Source organism: Heteronotia binoei, chromosome 5 (assembly GCF_032191835.1).
Source record: "Heteronotia binoei isolate CCM8104 ecotype False Entrance Well chromosome 5, APGP_CSIRO_Hbin_v1, whole genome shotgun sequence".
Taxonomy (NCBI): Eukaryota; Metazoa; Chordata; class Lepidosauria; order Squamata; family Gekkonidae; genus Heteronotia; species Heteronotia binoei.
This window is the reverse complement of record NC_083227.1, coordinates 108,777,941-108,798,266: the sequence shown is the minus strand read 5'-3', so window position 1 is coordinate 108,798,266 and position 20,326 is coordinate 108,777,941. Positions and strand designations below refer to the sequence as shown.

Genomic DNA, 20,326 nt, shown 5'->3' with positions numbered 1-20,326 from the left:
CTCCTGTCATTGATTTGTCCGGCATCTGAAGACAAGAGAGTGTGATAGGAAGATTTTTGCAGCTTTATAACTTTCATTGCCTTAATGTTATTTGCCCTGTGCTCCCGCACCTGCATCCTTGGGGACCCAAAGCATCTTACATTGTTCTCATCTCTTCTATGTTATCCTCACAACCACCCTGCGAGATAAATTAGGCTGAATGTGCATTACTAACCCAAAGTCACCCAGCAAACTTCCATAGCAGAATGGCAAGTTAAACCTGGGCCTCCCAGATCCTAGGTTGACACCCTACCACTAAACTGTACTGGTTCATTTACTTATTATTCTGGTCTTATGGAATTTTACCTGCATTCTACTCCATGGAACACTTCACACCTTACACTTTTAAGGTAACTCAACTAGCTTCGTCATCCCAATACATAAGCAACATTTTCAAGGACAGAACTGAGGTCCCTGCTTTGAACCATCATCTTTAGATTATCATCAATATTGATCAATCTCTATTAATTGCCAGCAGTTATGTTTCAGCATTTCACATACTTAATTATATCTCCATAAATGTTTAATGAAAAACAGAGACGAAGATTTCCTGTTTCTCAAAAATGACGAAACTATCTTACATAACAGAAAGTGATTAAAATGTCAAATTTGCTGCCAGATGATGTAGCAATGGCCAAAAGAATAAAGTTTTAAAGGGGGATTAGATAGATTTATGGGGGATAAATCTATCAGTGGCTACTAGCTATGGTGACTGAGGGGAACCTCCACATTCAGAGCCACTAAATCTCTGAATCCCAGAGCCAGGAGGCAACATCAGGGAAGGCTTCAGTTTCTATGCTGTTGTTGGCCCTCCAGAGGAACTGGTTGGACACTGTGTGAGACAGGATGCTGGACTAGATGAGCCGTTGGTCTGATCCAGCAAGGCTCTTTTTATGTTCTTATAACTTACATGCCTGCTACTGCTCAAGTGGCATATATCTATTTGGAAATTATTTAGAATATGAAGCTTCTTTAAAGAGTTCCTTAACCACTCTTTAATATCTAACCTAGATCAATATCAGAAATCATTTCAAGCTTTATAGTAACCTGTGTTAAATTATCTTGTTGATAAAGAAATCTTACCAAAGAACCTTTATTATGCCAACCTTATTTTAACTTCAGCAGAAAGAAATTGCTCTCTTTCCACCTATATATGATAAAGCAATGTTTTGGTATTGTTATTATGATAAACTTTTACAACCTTGTTACACAATATAAGGAAACATCTTTTGGCTAAGCTGATTGCAATGTAATACATTTCATTAATTGTATACTGCATATAGCATTCATAAGTGACAGTTTCTCTTTTCTCATGTTGTCGGTTATAGCCTATTGGTTATCAGTTGCTTGTTGTATCATAATTTTTTTTATTTCTTTCAATAAAATATTTAAAATCTGAAAAAGACAGTTCCTTTACAGAATACAAAAATATCTTCAGAAGACAAAAGAAAACTGTATGCAGCTTTGCAGCTTTTCACACTGATGGCACAGATGAGTAGATTTTGATTAATAAGGGGATAAACTTAAATCTGCAGGAAAACACTAGGAAGACTAAGTTGGGAAAGTTCCTCTATTTACAAATTAGTTTGCAAGCATAAATAACTCAGTAGCTTGGGCTTCTGAATCCTTTAACATTCAAACCAATGAATTTCCGCCATGAGAAGCACTGGTTCAGATCGTCTGAAGTAGACATGCAGGTCCTAGATCCTACAATTCACAGAAACTGGTTTTCAGAAAGAATAAGGTCAAGCCTCTGGTGAGACTAGCTGGGTTCTTCCACGCTGAGGTGGCAGAACTGTACAAGGACAACAGAGATTTAGTTCAGTTTCAACCCATCATTAGCCTTCCAGTTCCTTATTTGTAACATCTAATAAAGCCCACTACAGACCAGAGAGGCACCAATTAAACTTCTGGGACCTACAAATAATTTTATTGAAATATAACAAAATTAGACAAATGCACTTCAAGGCAGAGGAAAAGGACCATAAATATTTTACATATTTGTCTCCAATTCATATGCTACAGGAGCAAAAAAATGAAGTGCTAGTGGGTTCCGGTCTTCTACACAACCACACATTTGCACAGAAGTCATAAAAAAGGAAAACGTTTTGCTTGCTCCAACAATATTGATAATATATATATTTACACCAAGTTTCACATTATAACTGTCCCTTATAAAGCAATCTCAGCAAGCCCTCTCCCTGTTTGACAGCTCCTACTCCCAAGAGGAGCAGGGCTGCTGAAAAGCACAATAAGGACAGCACAGATGGGATTACAGAACCCAAGCAGTCTAACTGCACAGCTGCAGTCCCAGTGGGCAAGCCAGCCTTTTCGAGAAATGGACTGAAAGCAGCCGTCTGAAGCCCCAAGGAGTCTGCTGCATCTTGGGTGGTATCTAGCTACGCAGAAATGAAGCTTCTTTGGGTAGAGACTCCATTTAGATTCCAGTGGGAGTGAGGTCCTCAGCAGGATGCATACAAGCACTAGAAGTGTGAAGGAAAATGAAAATACTGCCAACAGTTTTCTGATCACAGGACAGCTGATTGCTCAAAAGCAAAGGCGAACAAAAGAAAATGAATTAGGTCTTCAGGGGAAAAAATGCTGATTATGGGGAGGGGAAGTTTTTCAGTCTCAAAATCGTTCAAGGCTCTTCATCCCTATCACGTGGAGAGTAGAATACTCCAGTGGGAAGTTGTGATGCACAGAGAGGAAAGTACTTCTGCCAGCTTTACATAGACAAAGTTTTAAATGGCAAGCTTCTTGGTATACAGTCTCCTGTGGTCTTCTTTAGAATAAGCAGTTCCCTCCAAGTTTCAGCCGGTGACACATTGTGCACAATAATTCTGAGATGGAGTTTTACTAGCTAAAGAAGCATTGCAAACATCTCTATCCCAAGTACACTCTCATTTTCATGATTGTGGAAACTTCCTTCTACAATGAAGGGTAAGGATGACTTCAGAGCTTCCCAACCACATCTAGTTAGAAGGGAACAAAAAGATAAGCCACACCAGGGTAGGACAAATGGGGAGTAAAGGAGCAGGAAGAAAGCAAGAAAATGCAGTCCAGGCCTATTAGCACATTATACATTTATGGTTTTAACATGGCAAAGTGGGTTCCAGTTGCAACTCAGGAAGTCATCAGGGAAAGCCCTTCTTCCTGTGCTTTGATAAACCCCAGCATGCACACTAGGGTCAAACATGCAGCTGACAGAAGCTGTGCAAGAGGCAAAAGACGGCCACCAAATGAACAGCAACCTTTCTGTCAATGCAGCTACTGAAACCCCACATCCTTACTAGTCTGGTTCATAATGCTTATAAAGGTTCCCTTCCAAATGCAGACTTGCAGACAAATACAACACAGATGTACTAATGTTCCGGAGCAACTCTATACGAGCTGATTAAATTAAACCTTGAGGTAGAAAACTCCTGAAGAACTTAGGCAATGACATGCTCTGGGAAGGAAAATAAGATGTGCAGTGAGCCGACTGGTACAGCCAACCTATCTATAATCTGGCTTTAAAGCTTTATTAAAGTTCTGAGGGGTTGGTAGAAAAGGCAGGCAGGCTCAGGTCTCCTGGCTGTACACTGCATATGGAACACCCTTAAATGTTATAACTGCCTCAACAGGATAGTGCCTGTTCAGGTCTCAGCAGCTTTAAGTCTTGAAAGTCAAACATCAGGGATCTGGAGACAGGTGTACCTTTTCAGTGACATGCTTGCCAATGGAAGCAGCTCAACTAATTAAACGTTTCACTAGCACAAGGCCCTTCTGAAGACGATCACACTTTCCTTTAAAGTGCACTGCATTTCCCCTCATTAGGTAAGCCTTGCTCATATCCTATAAATCAAAGAAACTGGTAAAGGAAGATGCTAGTACTTCATGATTATTTGGAGGAGGAATCACAGGAACTGGGATTAGGTAGAGCACTATCTTAATCTGAGTAACAAGGCTGCCTTAGTGTTGACATCATGATTTAAGGGATCAAGTTACCTAGAATTATATTAGGAGAGAAAAAAATAAGCATATGGAACATGGCACATTCAACACTCCAACTGGATGCAAATTCAAAAGAATGCTCTGGAATGGAACCATAGCCTGCTTAGACAAATTGCCTCAAGGGCATTTCCCATTTGATAAACTTTTAACAGAAAAGCTACAAGCATTTAGGAGACCAACACAATTGGATATTGCAGCTGCCAGCAGGCTCCATTAGTGTGCTACAGCATAGGCACTAGTCCATAGAATTTTCCAAATAGCAATGTTGAAAAGACATTGCCAGCAAAACAAGACAAGTGTAGCACACTAAGGAGCTACTACAGAAGAGCAAGGCCTGCATATCAGCCCATTACAATGGGGACCTCAAAATTAAGTGCATTTCAGAAAGCTATCCTCCATGAACTGCAACAGTAGATACTATCTCCCAAGAATGCAGTACAGCGTTGGATACTCATCAACTTCCTTGTGGAGGGAGAGGAGTGGCAGGGCAGGAAGAGACATAAGAATTTGCTGCTCACCTGCTGGCCTTTACTCTCATACACTGCATATAAACTGAAATGCAATTGTCAGTTTTTGTAGAAACTGACAGGGATACTCAAAAAGCCGGACATCTGGTCAGTTAAGAGGTGAAGGTTGGTTCTTCATAGTTTCAAGACTCTTGGAATCTGTTGCCATCTAAACATCACTTAATGGCTGATTAAAGGATTCCACTTTTGACTCAGCCAAGGGAATTTTTGAGCAGGCTACTAAACAAGGCCACACATCTCATGTGACACAGGTCCTATTAACATGCTTGCCTAGCCAATCCTATTCCTGGTAACTATCCAATTCTGAGACATCCCCAGTGCTGCTGCCTCCTCCAAGCAAAGGAGCTTAAAGCCAACCATGTGTCCATTCTCCAGATCCATCACTCTGCAGAGATGTGTGGCTGCCTAGTGTGGTTTACACGAGGTACGGTAAAACTGGGCAAGTGAGGTACAATGGCAGCACACAGTGACTGTTCACATTGCCCCGTGGCTCAGGCCTCACAGATGATAACAGGGAAGTCCACATGAATCCGAGGGTGCTCCAGTTTCACTATGCCCTGCAATGAGAAGGAGGTGATGAGGATGAGATCATGTCATATATAAAGCTTTCAAGAATTAGGCAATAAATGGTCCATTCACTTTAAGGGATGCTGAATAGAGGAACATGATAGTTCCTCACTAAACGACACTATGAATAACTGAACTATCAAAAGTAAGATTATGAGAATGAACTCTAAATAGAAACTAGACATTGCTAAGGCACAGAGGTTGTATCTCTGCTATTAAGGCTGTCTCACCTAATACGATTTATGTGACTCAATAATGGGAAACATGAGTCCAGTGCCAACAAAAGTAAGGCAGCCACAGTTTTGGTACACAAGAAAAGTAAACTCTGACAAATGAGTAAAAGCAAGGCCAGCGAGCATATGAACTTAATTCCAACAAATGACAAGACTCTGGCAATGAGGTTCCCAAGAAGTAAAGTGGAAGGCATAATCCCTATAAGTGCTGACTCAGAAAATTAACATGCAACAGTAGCACTACACAATTTTGGTTCAGCATTACAATCTAATGAAATTTCAAACAACTAATTGATTAGCAAACAAAGCTGAACACCAGAAATGTAGGATTTTGTGACTGCATTTCCCTGAAAAATGGCGGTATCGTGCATTTCAAGATGATTTGTAAGCTGGGAAAATTCAAAATATCAAAGCACTACAAAGATCAAAGATCTATTTTGCAATGCACTTTTGTAGTAATAATATCAACAAGGAAGCATCCACACTTTCTGAAGAACAGTCACTACTTTTACAGGCATTTAACTACTATAAAGGACACTGGATGACCAGGCCAGCATCTTCTGATGATCCACATATTGATAGCAACAATGTGCATTTCTTTCTTGGTGTGCCAGCTGCAGGAGCCAGAGAGGTATCAAACTTCAATATTTGCCTGCAACTACCACAGAAAGAAGAGTATTGTTGTCAGGGCAAAACCAGTTACCATAGCCTCTGCAACAAGATCAAAGTGAGCCCTAGGTAGCACAGACATACTATGTTTAGGTAGATCTACATCAACTGAGAAAGCAGATTCTATCCTGAATATCTTAGTATTTATAAAAAGTTGGCAGAAAGCTTTGACAGAAATGCAGAAAAGGAGGAAAGAGCCTTCTTCTCATTCACCAGCCAAGTGCCTGAACATCCCAGGGGTTTCATCTAAGAGAGTCCAAATCTAGCAACAGAAATATATTCAGCATCAACAATGGCACCCATTAGACTCTGAGGCATCCGTTAGACCAGGAGTGTCAAACTCATTTATTATGAGGGCCAGATCTGACATAAATGAGACCTTGTAGGAATGGGTCACATGTGTCATAAAATGTAATGACAGTCACAGACAAATAAACTTTATAAAGGACACAGACAAACACAATTAAAGATTTTTAAAAAAACCTTAAAATAAAATATGCTTAAAAGATTAGCACTCTTGTAATATTTTTATTTAATAGTTTATGATAACTGACACCTCTTGCTCTGAACTATTGTATCAAAATCTGGAGACAATGTCTGTGCTGTAGCAATATTGAGTATGCTGTTCAGGTGTTGTTTACGTGTGTCTGTAAGTTGCAAACCTACTTTTGATTTATTGACATTCATTACAGAAATCTCATGGTCAATGCTTTAAGCCTAAGATCCAGGGGAAAACATGAAATGGGTGGGCACTGCGAGCTTAAGCTGTTTCATGTGCTAGTCAATCAATGGAGAAAAAAGAGGCTTTGCTCTATAGCTCCTATGCGATCGAGCCAGGGCTGTAGCCAGGCTTTGGAAGGTTGGGGGGCCTATAAAATTTTCAGGGGGCACTCAGTGGCCTCACCCCATAGCCTTCCCTTAAAGCCAAGGGAAAACGGTGATTCCTCTCTCCAGCGCTGGCTGAACTCGGCCCACACTGCAGAGGGAAACTGACAAGTGTTTTGCCTTGGCTATAAGGGGTCAGGGGAGCCCCCCCCCTTAAAGCCAAGGGAAACCGGTGATTTCCCTCTCCAGCGCCTACTGAGTGCTGTAGAGGCGATGTACTGAGTGCCTGGTGTGATAATGTCACCTCTCGGTGACGTCATCATGCTGTGCACATGCAGTGCGCACACACGGCCTAGTGGTGGGGAAGGGAGGGACTGCCCTCCTTTCCCTGCCACTCAAATAGTGCACAGGCTGACGGACAGCAGAAGCAGTCCCAGCCTTCCACGCCAGTTAAAGGGTCCGTAGATCAGCTGACCGGCAGGTGCTTTAACTGGCCGGCGGGAGGCTGGGGGCTGCTTCTGCCACTCACCCCCACACAGGATTGGGTGATGGGGAAGGCAAGGCGCCGGGAAGGAGACCAGAGGCCCTGGGGGCTGGGGGGGGCCCAAAGTTAGGGGGCCTCACCCAGAAGTTGGAGGGCTGTGTCCCCACAGGCCCCCTTGTAGCTACGGGCCTGGATTGAGCAAGCCTGGCAAAGCAAGCTGTGATGCAGAAGGAAGCAAGAGAGAGGGAAGGAAGCAGATGACAACGAGTTGCTCATGGGCCCCCAAAGGGTTCCTGATCCAGCCCTCGGGCTGCATGTTTGACACCCGTGCATTAGACACTGGACTGAGTTACGGTACATCTTAAGTTACTGAAATGCTCCAATAACTACTTTAGCCATCCCTCAGAAGTCAGAGGTAACACTGTGTTGCCTTCCTATCCCACTTGCTATTCAATCTCTATATAAAGGCCTGAATGAGAAATCATTCATAGTTTTGGAATTGGGTATCATCAATATGCTGATGACACCCAGCTCTTTCTCTCTATCCAAATATCACAGGGCACAGTGATCTAATGGTCTAATGATCTAAAACTGAAGCATTCCCCATTAAATGGGTCTTACCAGGTAAAGCATTTATGTTTAGCAGAAGTGTTAAAGCATTGAAACATTTTTAGCCTTCAGACTATGAGATACCCTCCCTGAAGTCTGGAGTTGATCTTCCTTGTCTAGATTTTGTAGGTCGTATAATCTCCTATTTTAGAAGGCATTTTAAAAATTATATTATTTTATTACTAATAGGATGATCTTAATAGGCTCTTCCCTCACTTCAAGTTTTTGTTTTTAATGTGTTTCTGCTCTACTGCCATGAACATGGGAAAAGCAGAAAAATATTATCTACTGTTCATTTAATTCATTAGGTAAACCTTTAGAAAACAGCACAGATTGTTATGAAACCAAGATCGCTTTTCATGTTTGCCACTAATTATGAACTTAAATTCCAGAAATGAGGCATCTGGAGCTTATGTAACTATTTTGGGGGATAGGCCACATCGGAAACCATTAAATGCCCCTGATTCCTTTTGGTGGAATTATGATGGAATGATGGTGGAAGACAGGAGGGCCTGGCGTGACTTTGTCCATGGGGTTGCAAAGAGACGGACTCGACCGTGCGACTGAACAACAATTCCTTTTTGGATAAACTGGTGGTTATCTTGAATCAAGGATTTCAGTTCTTCAGTCACTGCCAAAAGAGTTCCTGACAAGAAAGCAGATTGATATAGGTTCACTCACATTTCGTGATTGCAAGATGCACTCACATACTCCCGATGGCCACTGTAAGTGCACCCACATCTGTATCGGATTGGACTACATGTTCCCACCAAACAATAAAGTTCTCCAGCATACTCTGTATACAAAGTATACAGTTTGCAAGGTATGAAACTAAATATGTGTGTGTTTGTGTGTATATAAATTCTTGCTTGCTCAAACCATGAGTCTTTGAAACCAAGCTATAGTCTCCCCATTTTGCTTCTGATTGTGTTACCTGAGGTATCAGGTTCTTGTGGATTCTTTTCAGCTTGGCACGCTTTCTCCCATTCTTGGTGACTATTGTCTCCTCATAAAACTCATGAGCAAGATCACCATCTTCATCAAAATACATAGAACTATAAAAGAATGAAGAATAACCATGAAAGTATCAAACATGAACATAAGAACATAAGTAGAGCTGGCTGGATCAGACCACTGGTCCACCTAGTCGAGGGATGGCCAAATTGCAGCTAGGGAATCACATGTGGCTCTTTCACACATATTGTGTGGCTCTTGAAGCCCCCATCACCCCACTGGGCAGCTTGGAGAAGGCATCTGTCTCTTTAAATCACTTTTCAAAGCCAAGCCAGCAGCTTGAAGAATGAAGTTAAAGTTGCTTTCTTTCCACCTGTCCCTTCCCCATTTCCTTCCTTCCTTCACCTGATGTTCATGTCTTAAGGCTCTCAAAAATCTGATGTTTATTCTAGGTGACTCTTACTTTAAGCAAATTTGGCCATCCTGACCGAGTCCAACAGAGTTCCACACAGTGGCCAATGAGTTGCCCTAGAGGGCCAAACAAAGAAGGCACAGAGGCCAGCGCCTTCCCCTGCCACTGCCTTTTAGTACTGGTAGTTGACAAAGAATAAATAGACATAAGTCTGACATTAGAAACCATATTATTCAAAAACCAGTGGGGGGACATTTTAACCTTCCAGAACATTCAATTGCTGCCCTAAGAGTAGCAGTTCTCTTACAAGGGGATTTCAAAGGGAGATTAGAAAAAGAGACTACTGAATTACAACTGATAATGAAGCTTAAGACAAAGTATTCTCCTGGACAGAATCAAAACTTAGTTTTTTTGTCTAATTACCAATGCTGATTTCTCCACACCTATTACCTCCTCTGCATATTATATCCACTCTCCAAAATGGAGAGCTGGACTCACATTCTAGCTGTATCTGAAGTGAGCGGTGACTCATGAAAGCTCCTTCCCTGCCACAGATTTTGTTAGTCTTTAAGGTGCTACTGGACTCTTGCTCTTTTCTACAGATACAGACAGACTTGCACAACTGCCCATCTTGATTTTTGAAGATCAATTATTGAATATTTAAATCTATTCCTGATTTTACTACTAGTAAGACAATTATGGCATCCACATGAGAACTATGAATACCTGCAAAGAATCATAGAGTTGGAACAGACCTCCAGGGTCATCTAGTCCAATCCCCCATACAATGCAGGAAATTCACAAATACCTCCCCTAAACACAGACATCCCCAGTAACCCCTGCTCCATGCCCAGAAGATGGCAAAAACCTCTAGGATCCCTTGCCAATCTGGCCTGGAGAAAAATCTCTGACTGACCCCAAAGTGTCAATCAGCATTTCCCTGGGTATGTCAGGAGACAAGACGACCAATAAGAATCTCGTTTACCAGGTTATAAATTTGAGTAACTAGCGGTTTGTGTACAGCAGATAGATACTTTGATAAATTATATATGCAGGGCTTTTTTGTAGCAGGAACTCCTTTGCATATTAGGTCACACACCTCTGATGCAGCCAATCCTCCAAGAGCTTACAGGGCCTACGGTACGCTCTTGGGAGGATTGGCTACATCAGGGGGTGTAGCCTAATACGCAAAGGAGTTCCTGCTATTTAAAAAAGCCCTGTATATATGGTGAGGAAAAAAACAATATAAATTCATTATATTATCAAAAGCTCTGACCTGGATAGTCCAGGCTGGCCTGATCTTATCAGTTCTCATAAACTTAAACAGGGATGGCCCTGGCTAGTATTCAGATGGGAGACTTCTAAAGAATACCAGGGGCATGACACAGAGACAAGTGATGGCAAACCACCTCTGAGCATCTCTTGCCTTGAAAACCCTAAGGGGTTGAAATGTCAGCTGTGACTTGTTGGCACTTTGCATCACTATCAAAAAATGATTACTTTTGTGGAATCTACAATCTGTCACTGTAATATTCCGGGGTGCCTCTGTGTAAAGAGATTCCAGTGTAATCTCCAAGAACACTAATTTGTATCTGCAGCTTTTTATTTTTGCAAGGGAAAAAAAGAACTTAGTTGAATTAATACAAGTCAATTTAACACAGAAGAATGTATGACCATTGCTACTGGATGAGCACTGAACACAGCTATACTTATGCACTCTAATTCCCTGATACATTTTGAAGATGAAATACTGGCAGAATTGGATCATCTTGTCTTTTAAAAGTATGTTTAAAGTAGGTATGCTTTCCACTTTTATGCAGCTGCCACAGAAGAGATTTTTGCCAAGCAGATGAGTACATCCATCATTAACCTTAGTTCAGAAACAACTGAAGACTTTAGCATTTCTGTTGTTTCCAATTCATGTCAGATCACAAACTTCTGCAAAAATGCTCAGCATACACATCTCAAAACAGACCAAGAAATGTAACTCTGCACTTTGCTTCTGTTTTTAATGCTGAACAAGCATGGAGGGCAGTGAAGATATTTATTATTTGACCTCCACTCATACCCATGATATATAGGAGCAGAAATATTGTATCCAGTCTGCCAACAATCCATTTGATTCAACAAAATATGTCTAACACAAATGAAGCTACAAATGCCAATCATTACTTCTTTGGAAGAATCTAGTAAACAAGCCGCAGCCAAGCACATGTAATAGTTTTAATGTTGTAGCTAAACATTTTAGATACTGAATTCATACTAGCATTTAAAAAAACAACAGCAGCAGCATCAACAAGAATTTTGAAGAAAGGCTACTGTCTAGTTTAATTCAGGGCAGTCTCACTTAATTCAACAAGGCATCAGTGACCAGAACAGATAAATTTGTCCACTGACTGATCAAATATGGTCAGCTGACTGCCTGTTACTTGACCATGGGCAAATGTTAAATAGTTCATGAAGTCAAGAATGCCACAGTTCAAGCAGAAGCTAAAGAGAAGAACTGTTTAGTGAATCATTCATATTAACAGAAATCTTATTAAACACTGTAAATTTTAACTCATTAATTTTTAAGAGTTAATTCTATTAACTATTTGCTTTGGAGGATTTGCAGTAAATACTGCTGTTACTAACTTCCATATTTAGTATAAAGAGAGCTAGCCACAGCACATAAAAGAAGATAAAACTTGTACAGGATTAACCCTTCGAGCCATGACAGCCCATTTAGCTGAAAACCAGCAGCGGCCGGACCGAATTGAATTTGTTTCCAGGAGCCTTTTCTAAGACAAAAGGAAATCAATGCCACTAGAGGGAGCTACTCTTCCGTTAACTGTCAGGAAACTAAGAGCAAAGCCGACAAACGGGTAGGTGAACCACCGGCTAACAGCACACAAGCCTACAAAAAGTAGTTACTTCCAGGGTGTGCAGCACAATAACCACTTCATGCGGATCAGCGGAGACGGTCCCCACAGAAATCTAAGCCCATTATCCAACTTCTGCATTAACGCAAAGAGCAGCTCGGGAAAGCAACCCTGGAGAGGCGAGGGAAGCTTTGGGTCACCCACCACAAGGCTAGCAGGCAAGGATGCCAAGGGCGTCGCTCCTGAGGCACAACAACGTATCCCCTTTTTGAGGAGTCCCAGCAGCAAAGCGGCCAGCAGAGGGAACAATATAGGAGTCAATTTCACCTTTAAGACCAACTTAGTTTTATTCAGAATGTAAGCTTTTGTGTGTATGCACACTTCTTCAGACGAGGAATGAGATCTGAAGAAGTGTGCATGCACACGAAAGCTTACATTCTGAATAAAACAAAGTTGGTCTTAAAGATGAAATTGACTCCTATTTTGTTCTACTACTTCAGACCAACACGGCTGTATTTGGATCTAGCAGAGGGAACAGAGAGAGCGGGCCAATGCCTAGCTGGACACACCGGGTCAACCTCTCGCTTCCAAGCAGGAGCCCAGCCCACCTTTGCGACCCTCCCCGAGGCAGGAGGGACCGGCCTGAGCCCCGCTCTTACCCACGGCGGGTGAAGACGAAGGGGGTAGCCGAGCAGAGCCCCCGCGCCCGGGCCAGAGCCTGCTCCCCTCCCGGACACTCCGAGCCGCCCGGCCCGCCCGAGCTGAAAGGCCAGAGGCCCCGGGATTTGGAGCCGCTGGCGCCCATAGCTCAAAGCGACGGCATGACAGGGGAGAAAGGCAGGGGGTGGGAGGGAGGGAGTGGTGAGGGAGGAGCCACCCGTTGCCTCCACCAGGGAACCCTACAACGGCCTCCGCTCCCCACCCAAGACGCGCCACCCTTTCCCGGCACGCAACTTCCGGCTCCAGGACCTCTGGAGGGCCGCTCTGCGAAGAGGAGACGGTGGTAGCTGATCGGGAAGGGGGGTAAACCGATTGGGTCTGCCTCGACACTTCCGGTTCCAGTTCTGTTTGAGCATTCTGCGTGGTGTGGACTAAGTTCGGTGAAATGAGTAGGCATGAAGAATGTAAGAAGAAACCGTAAAGCAGATGGTTACAAGCTCTGTTTTGCGGCAGTGTCTTGAAATAAAACTTTCCAAGAAGCACGAGTCCTTTCCGCCCGTATGGTTTGTGTTTTTCAATGAGACAGACAGAAATTTTACAATCCCCGCCGCAGCACCCATCTTTGTCCTTCACTTTCTCTAAGATACAGGACGGTGTGTTGAGCTTCCCTCTCCGCGCATTTCATCTACACAATTCTGTGAAGTCTGAGAGAGGAAGGACACGAGGTTTCTTTTCGGGGCGGTGTTTGGAAAACATACTCTCTTCTGTTTTCCTTCCCCAAAGCAAAATAAACGATACAGGATTAAAGTATTTTTGAGGGGAAAGCCTCTTGTCTCTAATCTTGAAAGACTCTGTGAACTTCAGAAATTCAACTGGCAAGGCCTGCCAGTGTGGAAATTCAGTGAGGAGTGCGACACTTGCTGACTTTCTGCCTATCATAGTTATGTTATTGTCCAGTTGAATCCCACCACTACAATGAAATTCGTTTATTGTAGCCCCTACTTAGAGCTTCCAGTTTTCCACATGCCTATTTTTCCTCCCATGCCCGGCATTTCTTTTTAAATACTGCCTCCCGTTACAGTAGCGAATACAGCTGAATATACATTGTAATGTACAGTAGTACGAGAAAGAGACGAGTTTGTTTTCAGGCTGTCATCCTGCAGCTTTATTAGGCTTCTGTATAAATTCTTGTGCATTTTTGTTATTCTTGCCCCGCATATGGAAGGAAGCCGGTTTGTTTAAAAATCTTTCCTGTATCTTCTTCAGGGCGGATTGGGAAGATTTCTACCTCTATGGTTGCCTGGCTCACGTGACAGCGATCGCTCCAATGGGAGGAGTTCTCCGGGAAAGTAGCAGTCTTTCTGAACAAGTTTCTTTTGTCTCGGTAGGGAAAGTAGCGACCATACTAAAACTTCCACGGTGTGGCATGTCTTACGCTTGTCTGCGATGAGTCTAAGGTTCCAGACTTTATGTACATTTCTTTTGGAATAAGCACTAATGAACTCAGTGGGGGAATCTGCTATGTCACACTGGAATCCCAAAGAGATAAGCCCTTTTACATCTATTTCCTTGGAAGGGTGTAACAGTTTTTGAGATTGCACCTAAATTAAAGCAGCTTATGTTGATTCTTTCCATTGTTTTCATGGGTAACTTATATTCTACAGTTAGGAAGAACATGTATAATCACCCTACTTCCTTTCCCTATGAGACAAAAGTAATAAGCCATTAAGTTCTTCCGTTGAGAGCAACCAGGGAATGAGTGCACAACAGAGAAGACTTGAATCCAGCTTTTTCACATCCAAGTACACAACTATTTCCATGTAAATGAGTTTCAAACTGAGACAAACAAGGACCAGGACAATCTTTCTCCATCTTTCTTTAGTAGAGATACAGCAAGAGTTCACTTTTTGATATTCAGGACAAAATTCATAGCTTCACAGAGCAAATATGTTCCCATTGCTCCTGGTTACTCCTATTGTTTTGTATTTTTTTAATCCTTTCCATTACTAGGCAGGCCATCACCATCTTCCAGTGAATAATTTCAAAGCCATCCCAGCCTAGTAGGGAATGACACAGAATGGGATGCCATTGTATATCCAATCAGATTGTGTTCCATGATGACATCACAAAGGCTAAATAAAGCAATTTAGCTTGAAGACAATGCTTCCTGAAATGGCAAGCATTATGGAGCCCTTTCAAGCAACCACTGAAAAACAGGTGAAGAGTCCTTCCTGCCACTGCTGAAAATAGGAAAAGCACCCCACTCTCCTCAGCTCAGTCTTATTTTGCAGAGCCTATTGATGGCGCACAAGTCAATAGGCTTGAAGGATAAGTAGTATTCAAGGGAGCACTCCTGTCAGCATGTACATGACTGGCGTTAGTGTGTTTGGTCCTGGTCTTTGATATACCAGAGATCATGTGCAGTCTAGCATAGCTCCAGCAGCCACAAAATCAGACTCCTCCCAGAAGCTGACATGTCTGGCTAGTGGAATCATGCCTTCCCTGCCAAGACCTAAGGCATGACCTAAGGGTTTTGGTAGCACCAACCTGTGCTAGAGGGTATTTGTGTGCAGCAGCTGATGCAAGGGATATAATAGGCCTGATTTACGCAGACTTATTAAATATATTTCAGCATTGCAATCTCCATTATGTAGTACGGTTTTCAGTTCTATATAGCAATTAAATGCAATTACAGCAAGACTCTGCATCTTTAAAGATTCACCTATCATTTCCCAGTTCTGAGATGAGTATTTCACGGACTTCTGTTCTGGGTTCAACTAAGGTATCCCAACAGGAGATGTGGCAGTTATTTACTTTTATTATTTATTTACTTTTATTACTAAAACCCATTCCTCCTTAAATGGAAAGCCACATTTTGGAAAATCAGAAGAGCCTTTGCCCCAGCACCCAATTTTTTTAAAAAACAGCATGGTCAGTCTTTTAGTTATCTTTAATTTGGTGTGGCCAGCTAGGACAAATATATGCAAACAATCTTTCAAAGGTATGGTAGACATTGGCGTGACCCTAATTTATCAACCCCATGGCTTGCCTTAGTACCATTTCCTTATTGGGATATTAGAAAGAGATGGGTGGCCAAGATTAGAACACACAACATGAGTAGGCCACCATGAGAGAAGTAAATTTGGCCCTAGGGTTCAGGGTGGCTGGGCTTCATCTGCAGAATGTCAAAGCGAGAAACTGGTTCCAGAGGAATACATGCACCAGACATATCTCATCCCTGAATCTTTTATTGATTGGTATACAAACAGCACCACTGACACCTTGAATAGTTGAGCTTTCATCCTTTGGGTGCTCAAGGCAAACTTTATTTTAAACTGTACTCTTCAATAGGACCTGCCACTGCTAATAAGCATAGTTTTCTCTAAGTGCCTGCTTTGAACAGTGTACTTCACTTTTCACATAACATACAAATAAGATTTGCTCAAGCTCTGTAAATGTAAGCAGTGTAATTTGCTTCAAGGTACAGATGCCATCCCCCACAACAAGGAAGTACAACTACTCCTCAGGGATAAGAAGAGATGCCATGCTAGGTCTTAAAGTCAGGAATGTCCCTTATACATATATCTGTCAAAGGCATTCAGGTACCTGTGTGCATGCACAAACTGAACACAGTCAAAACAACAGCTGTCCTCAACAGAACAGAAATCTAAATCCCAGGATTTGTTATGTCCCCCATCTCCACATTTTCATATACAGAGCAATATAAGATAAGAAAAGTAATGTCCATCTCCTTATCAGTTTCACAGATTTGTGTTTTTGGAAGATGGCTCTACTCCATTTCCTCTTACTGTCCTTGCTTTTGAGGGGTGGGGTGCAGGGCATCAACCTTAAGCTAAATAGCTATTCTAAAGTAAGCACTGGAATTAGAGTAACAGTGGAAGAAATTTACCAGAAACTCTTTGCTTTTCTTTTGATTATTATTCCTTTGGCATTTTGATTTCCACCACACATTACCAAAGGCTATTCAGCTATTCTCATCTCCCATTTCTATTTCACCAGCGTAGGGGGCAGACTTTACTACCATTTGTTTTGTATGGCCACAGCCTTTAGCTGATAGGCACCTTAGGGCTCAGTTCATCTAGTAGTCCTACTGTTATACAGATCAAAGAAAAAGCAGGTAAGATTAACCAGTCTGATCAAATCCAGTCCATGAGCCTTCACAATCAGATTCCCAACAGAAATACAAAAGAAGTCTTAGGGGAAAGTGCTTGCTAGGGTGACCTCTTGGGGAAACATCAGCATTTATGGTCCCTTTGGTTGACCCTGCTCTTATTAAAACCTTAAACTGGCAGAACATAGCACTGAGCCAGTCTGTGATTAAAAAAAAAAATGGCATCACATTCCTGATTGCCACAGCCGTACTAATTTTTTTTGCATCTTTACACTCATTCCACAGGTAATTCCTACCTGATCCCACTGTCTTCCACTCCACTCCACACCACTATTAACCATTCACTCCATAAGGAGCAATCACACATGCACCCATTAATTGGCTCACCAAGGGAACCAGACATCCTTGTAGCCCCTTTCCCATCCCCCTGTCCCTCCAGAGATGCATTCAGTCCACAGACACTCCTAGGATTGCTTCATTCATAGTCCCACTTGGCTTCACCACTTCTTTGTATTTGGCATTTTATCCTTGCTGGAGTGCTGGGTCTGGAATGGGCACCTCAACCCGGGGTCCTGGTGGTCAGAGCCTCCTGAATCTTTTGGCGGAAGTGGGTATATTTTTGCAGGATTTGTCTAACATGCTCCTCTTCTTCACGTTGTAGGATACGCAGGAAGTTCTGCAGCTCAGGCATACTAAAAGCATCCCACTAAAGAAGAGAGAAGAAGCAGTAGCAGAATTGACATTAGTTAAGAGAAATCTATGCTTTAATATTACAGCAGAAGGCCAGATTTAAGCAAGAAGGGTTCACATGCTAAAGACTGCATGTGTGCATCAGTAAAGATACATGAAGTGAATAATCTGCAACACTCAAGGATCATGAACTCTATAATGAAAAATGTACACATAAGCCTTGTGTTTGAGTTTCTAGAGAAAATTTATGCTAGTGTGTGCAGTTGTTGTTTCAAGTGCTGGTTTTCCCTATAGCCACTCCAAAACAAGCCCTTTTGTGAAGTCCTTGTTATACTCCTGAACAATGGTATGAATCAGACTCAAAAGCATACAGATGGATTCCAGACATGTATTCCATCCATCTGCCCCACCATTTTTACTGATCATGCATACCACTTTATAAGCTCTGTTAAACAACACGTGCGCTACAACTGAGTCCCCATGCCATTTGCGATGGGGCAATAGAAGACTGCATATGATGCCCCTAAAGCATAACACATTAAGCTCAGATTTCTGCTCTCTCACAAAAAGGTTTAGAAAATTAAAACTCAGCTGTTAACTCCAGAAAACTCATCCACTGGATGCATCAGACAAATAGTTTTTTAAAAATGTAGCAGCTGTTCTTAAGCAGCTGGGTGCAACTAATATTCCAGTTCCCCATTAAGACAGCCTTGCAGAAAGGAAGTCTGAGTGCCCACATGTTACCTTTTTAGCCAGGCAGAGACAAGAGGAGCTGGGTGTTCAATGTCAATCAATAGCTATTAGCCTTGCCTGCTACAAAACAGATATGCAGCCAGTCCTATATAATGTAGCAAAGGCCTTAGATATACTAGTACTAATACACATACTCACATTGACTTCTCCAGTCTCATTCTCTTTTAGAACAAAGCTAAGTGCTTTCTCACTAGGGCCAGCCAGCAGTCGGAGATGCAGAGGTTGCTCCTCATCAGAAAGTTTGCGGAGATATACTGATACATTAGAACAGCAGAAAGAATAAAATTAGCAACTCAATTAATTCAGTCATTCAGTCAAGAGATCCTGGGTTGTTTGTTTTTTGCTTTATGCAGTTCTACAAGAATGTTGTTCTAATTTCTCTTGCTAGGTTGTGCTACAGAAGCAAATCATAAGCAAAGGATGTGACTTTTCTTTTTCTTCCTGCCCATCTCTGTTAAAGGGCAATATTGAACATGGTATTAATGCACACCTGTAATTAATAGTGATCACTGGATCCAGTGATCAAAAAGTGATGCTGAGCACAGATTTTTGCTGCATTTCCTGCCACCACCAGTCCCTTCTGATTCTAAAAAAAGCTGGAGTCACAGCACCTATGGAGACTAACAACTGGACGTGGGGCTGTTGCACTGGGGGCAAATTGACCCTCCTCCCTTTTCTGTCAGTGCAGCTTGTGGAAGGAGGAGGGGGTGATTTTGCTCTTTTCCTCACCTCAGTGCATTTCCCCCTGCCCTTCAGCAATAAAGAAAGGTGGGCTATAAATATTGTAATTAATACATTTAAAAATATGGTTATTAATTCACATGTGTCCCGCAACCCCATGAATCACTTCTTCCAGGGTTGTAAGGAACTACTTTGGGGGAAGGAAGCACAGCAGAGATTCAGATCCTTTGCACCAACACATAATTTAATTCAGCCCAAAGAGTATAAACTCTTGTACAGAGCTGTTCTTCTACATCTGCCAGGACCACATCTCTCTTCAAGACAAAATGAACAAGACTGATGTGCATCATCTATGGATAGTTGTTTTCATCTTCTTATTCCTTAATTGCAATGATCAGACTGTATCACTTGGTTGCTGATACTATATAAGTTTGCCAAAATTACTGACCCACAGAAATAATTTTTTAAGAGTCATAGGTTCACATAACTGCATTATCTGTGGCACACTGAAAACTAAAATGAAGAATGAATTGTTACTTACTGCTGACTACCAGACAATGACTATTTAGAATCCTGCAATAAACTGAAAGAGCTTGGCATAGCAGCAACCAATATTCTCTTGGAGATGGGGAAAAAAAATAAGTGCCTTACCTTGGTCATCTTTTTCTGTTCTCTCAAAGAGGGCAAACTTCCGGGGGTTGTCAACAACCATGAATTTCTTGAGCAGGGCCTCTATGACCTCACTGGCACATGTACGAGAAATTATATGCAAGTGCTTGACTGTGTCCTTGGGTAGGTAGAATGAGGTGCGACGCTTTACTGCTTGGCTGCGTGAGGAGCTCTTCCTTGTGTCTTGGATAGAGGGTGCCTTTTTATTAGCAGGTACTGAGACAGGACGGATCAGCTTTAATTGCACCTTGATGAAGCCAGTATAGGAACCATCTTTGTTCTATAGGAACAGAAATACAGTGAGCTATGTATGGAGGCAGGCTCATGGTAACCAAGGTTAGGCCACAGCCTCTTGAAAGGCAAGGAAACCAGTAAATTCACAGACTCAGGACAGCTCTAGGTGCAACCTCTGTAAAACAGATTATTTAGGCTGGACTTTTACCTCTGGTGAAATGACTGCAGAATAATACAAAGCTAGGGATGGCTAGTGTACATCTGGAAAGGTCACTATATAAAGGTTCTGATTTATAACAGGTTGATTTTAAGGATTCAGCAGTCAGGCTGC

The 20,326-nt window shown here is 42.1% G+C and overlaps 2 protein-coding genes across 3 annotated transcripts in view; both read right to left on the bottom strand.

Moving 5' to 3' along the window:
• Positions 1-1,947: 1,947 nt before the first annotated feature.
• On the bottom strand, positions 1,948-13,157 carry TUSC2 (tumor suppressor 2, mitochondrial calcium regulator). The gene is made up of 3 exons (XM_060240033.1): positions 12,836-13,157; positions 8,884-9,004; positions 1,948-5,119 (listed from the first exon to the last, which is right to left on the bottom strand). The coding sequence occupies exons 1-3, from the start codon at positions 12,979-12,981 to the stop codon at positions 5,054-5,056; spliced, it is 333 nt and encodes a 110-aa protein (XP_060096016.1). The 5' UTR covers positions 12,982-13,157; the 3' UTR covers positions 1,948-5,053.
• A 2,911-nt stretch (positions 13,158-16,068) lies between these two features.
• Positions 16,069-20,326, bottom strand: part of RASSF1 (Ras association domain family member 1) — a 42,029-nt gene continuing 37,771 nt past the window's right edge. For both annotated transcript variants that reach the window (XM_060240031.1, XM_060240032.1), the window contains 3 exons: positions 19,744-20,041; positions 18,550-18,665; positions 16,069-17,674 (listed from right to left, as the gene is read on the bottom strand). In XM_060240031.1, coding sequence (XP_060096014.1) covers positions 17,528-17,674; positions 18,550-18,665; positions 19,744-20,041 — 561 coding nt within the window. In that variant the 3' untranslated portion in view covers positions 16,069-17,527. The remainder of the gene's footprint in view (positions 17,675-18,549; positions 18,666-19,743; positions 20,042-20,326) is intronic.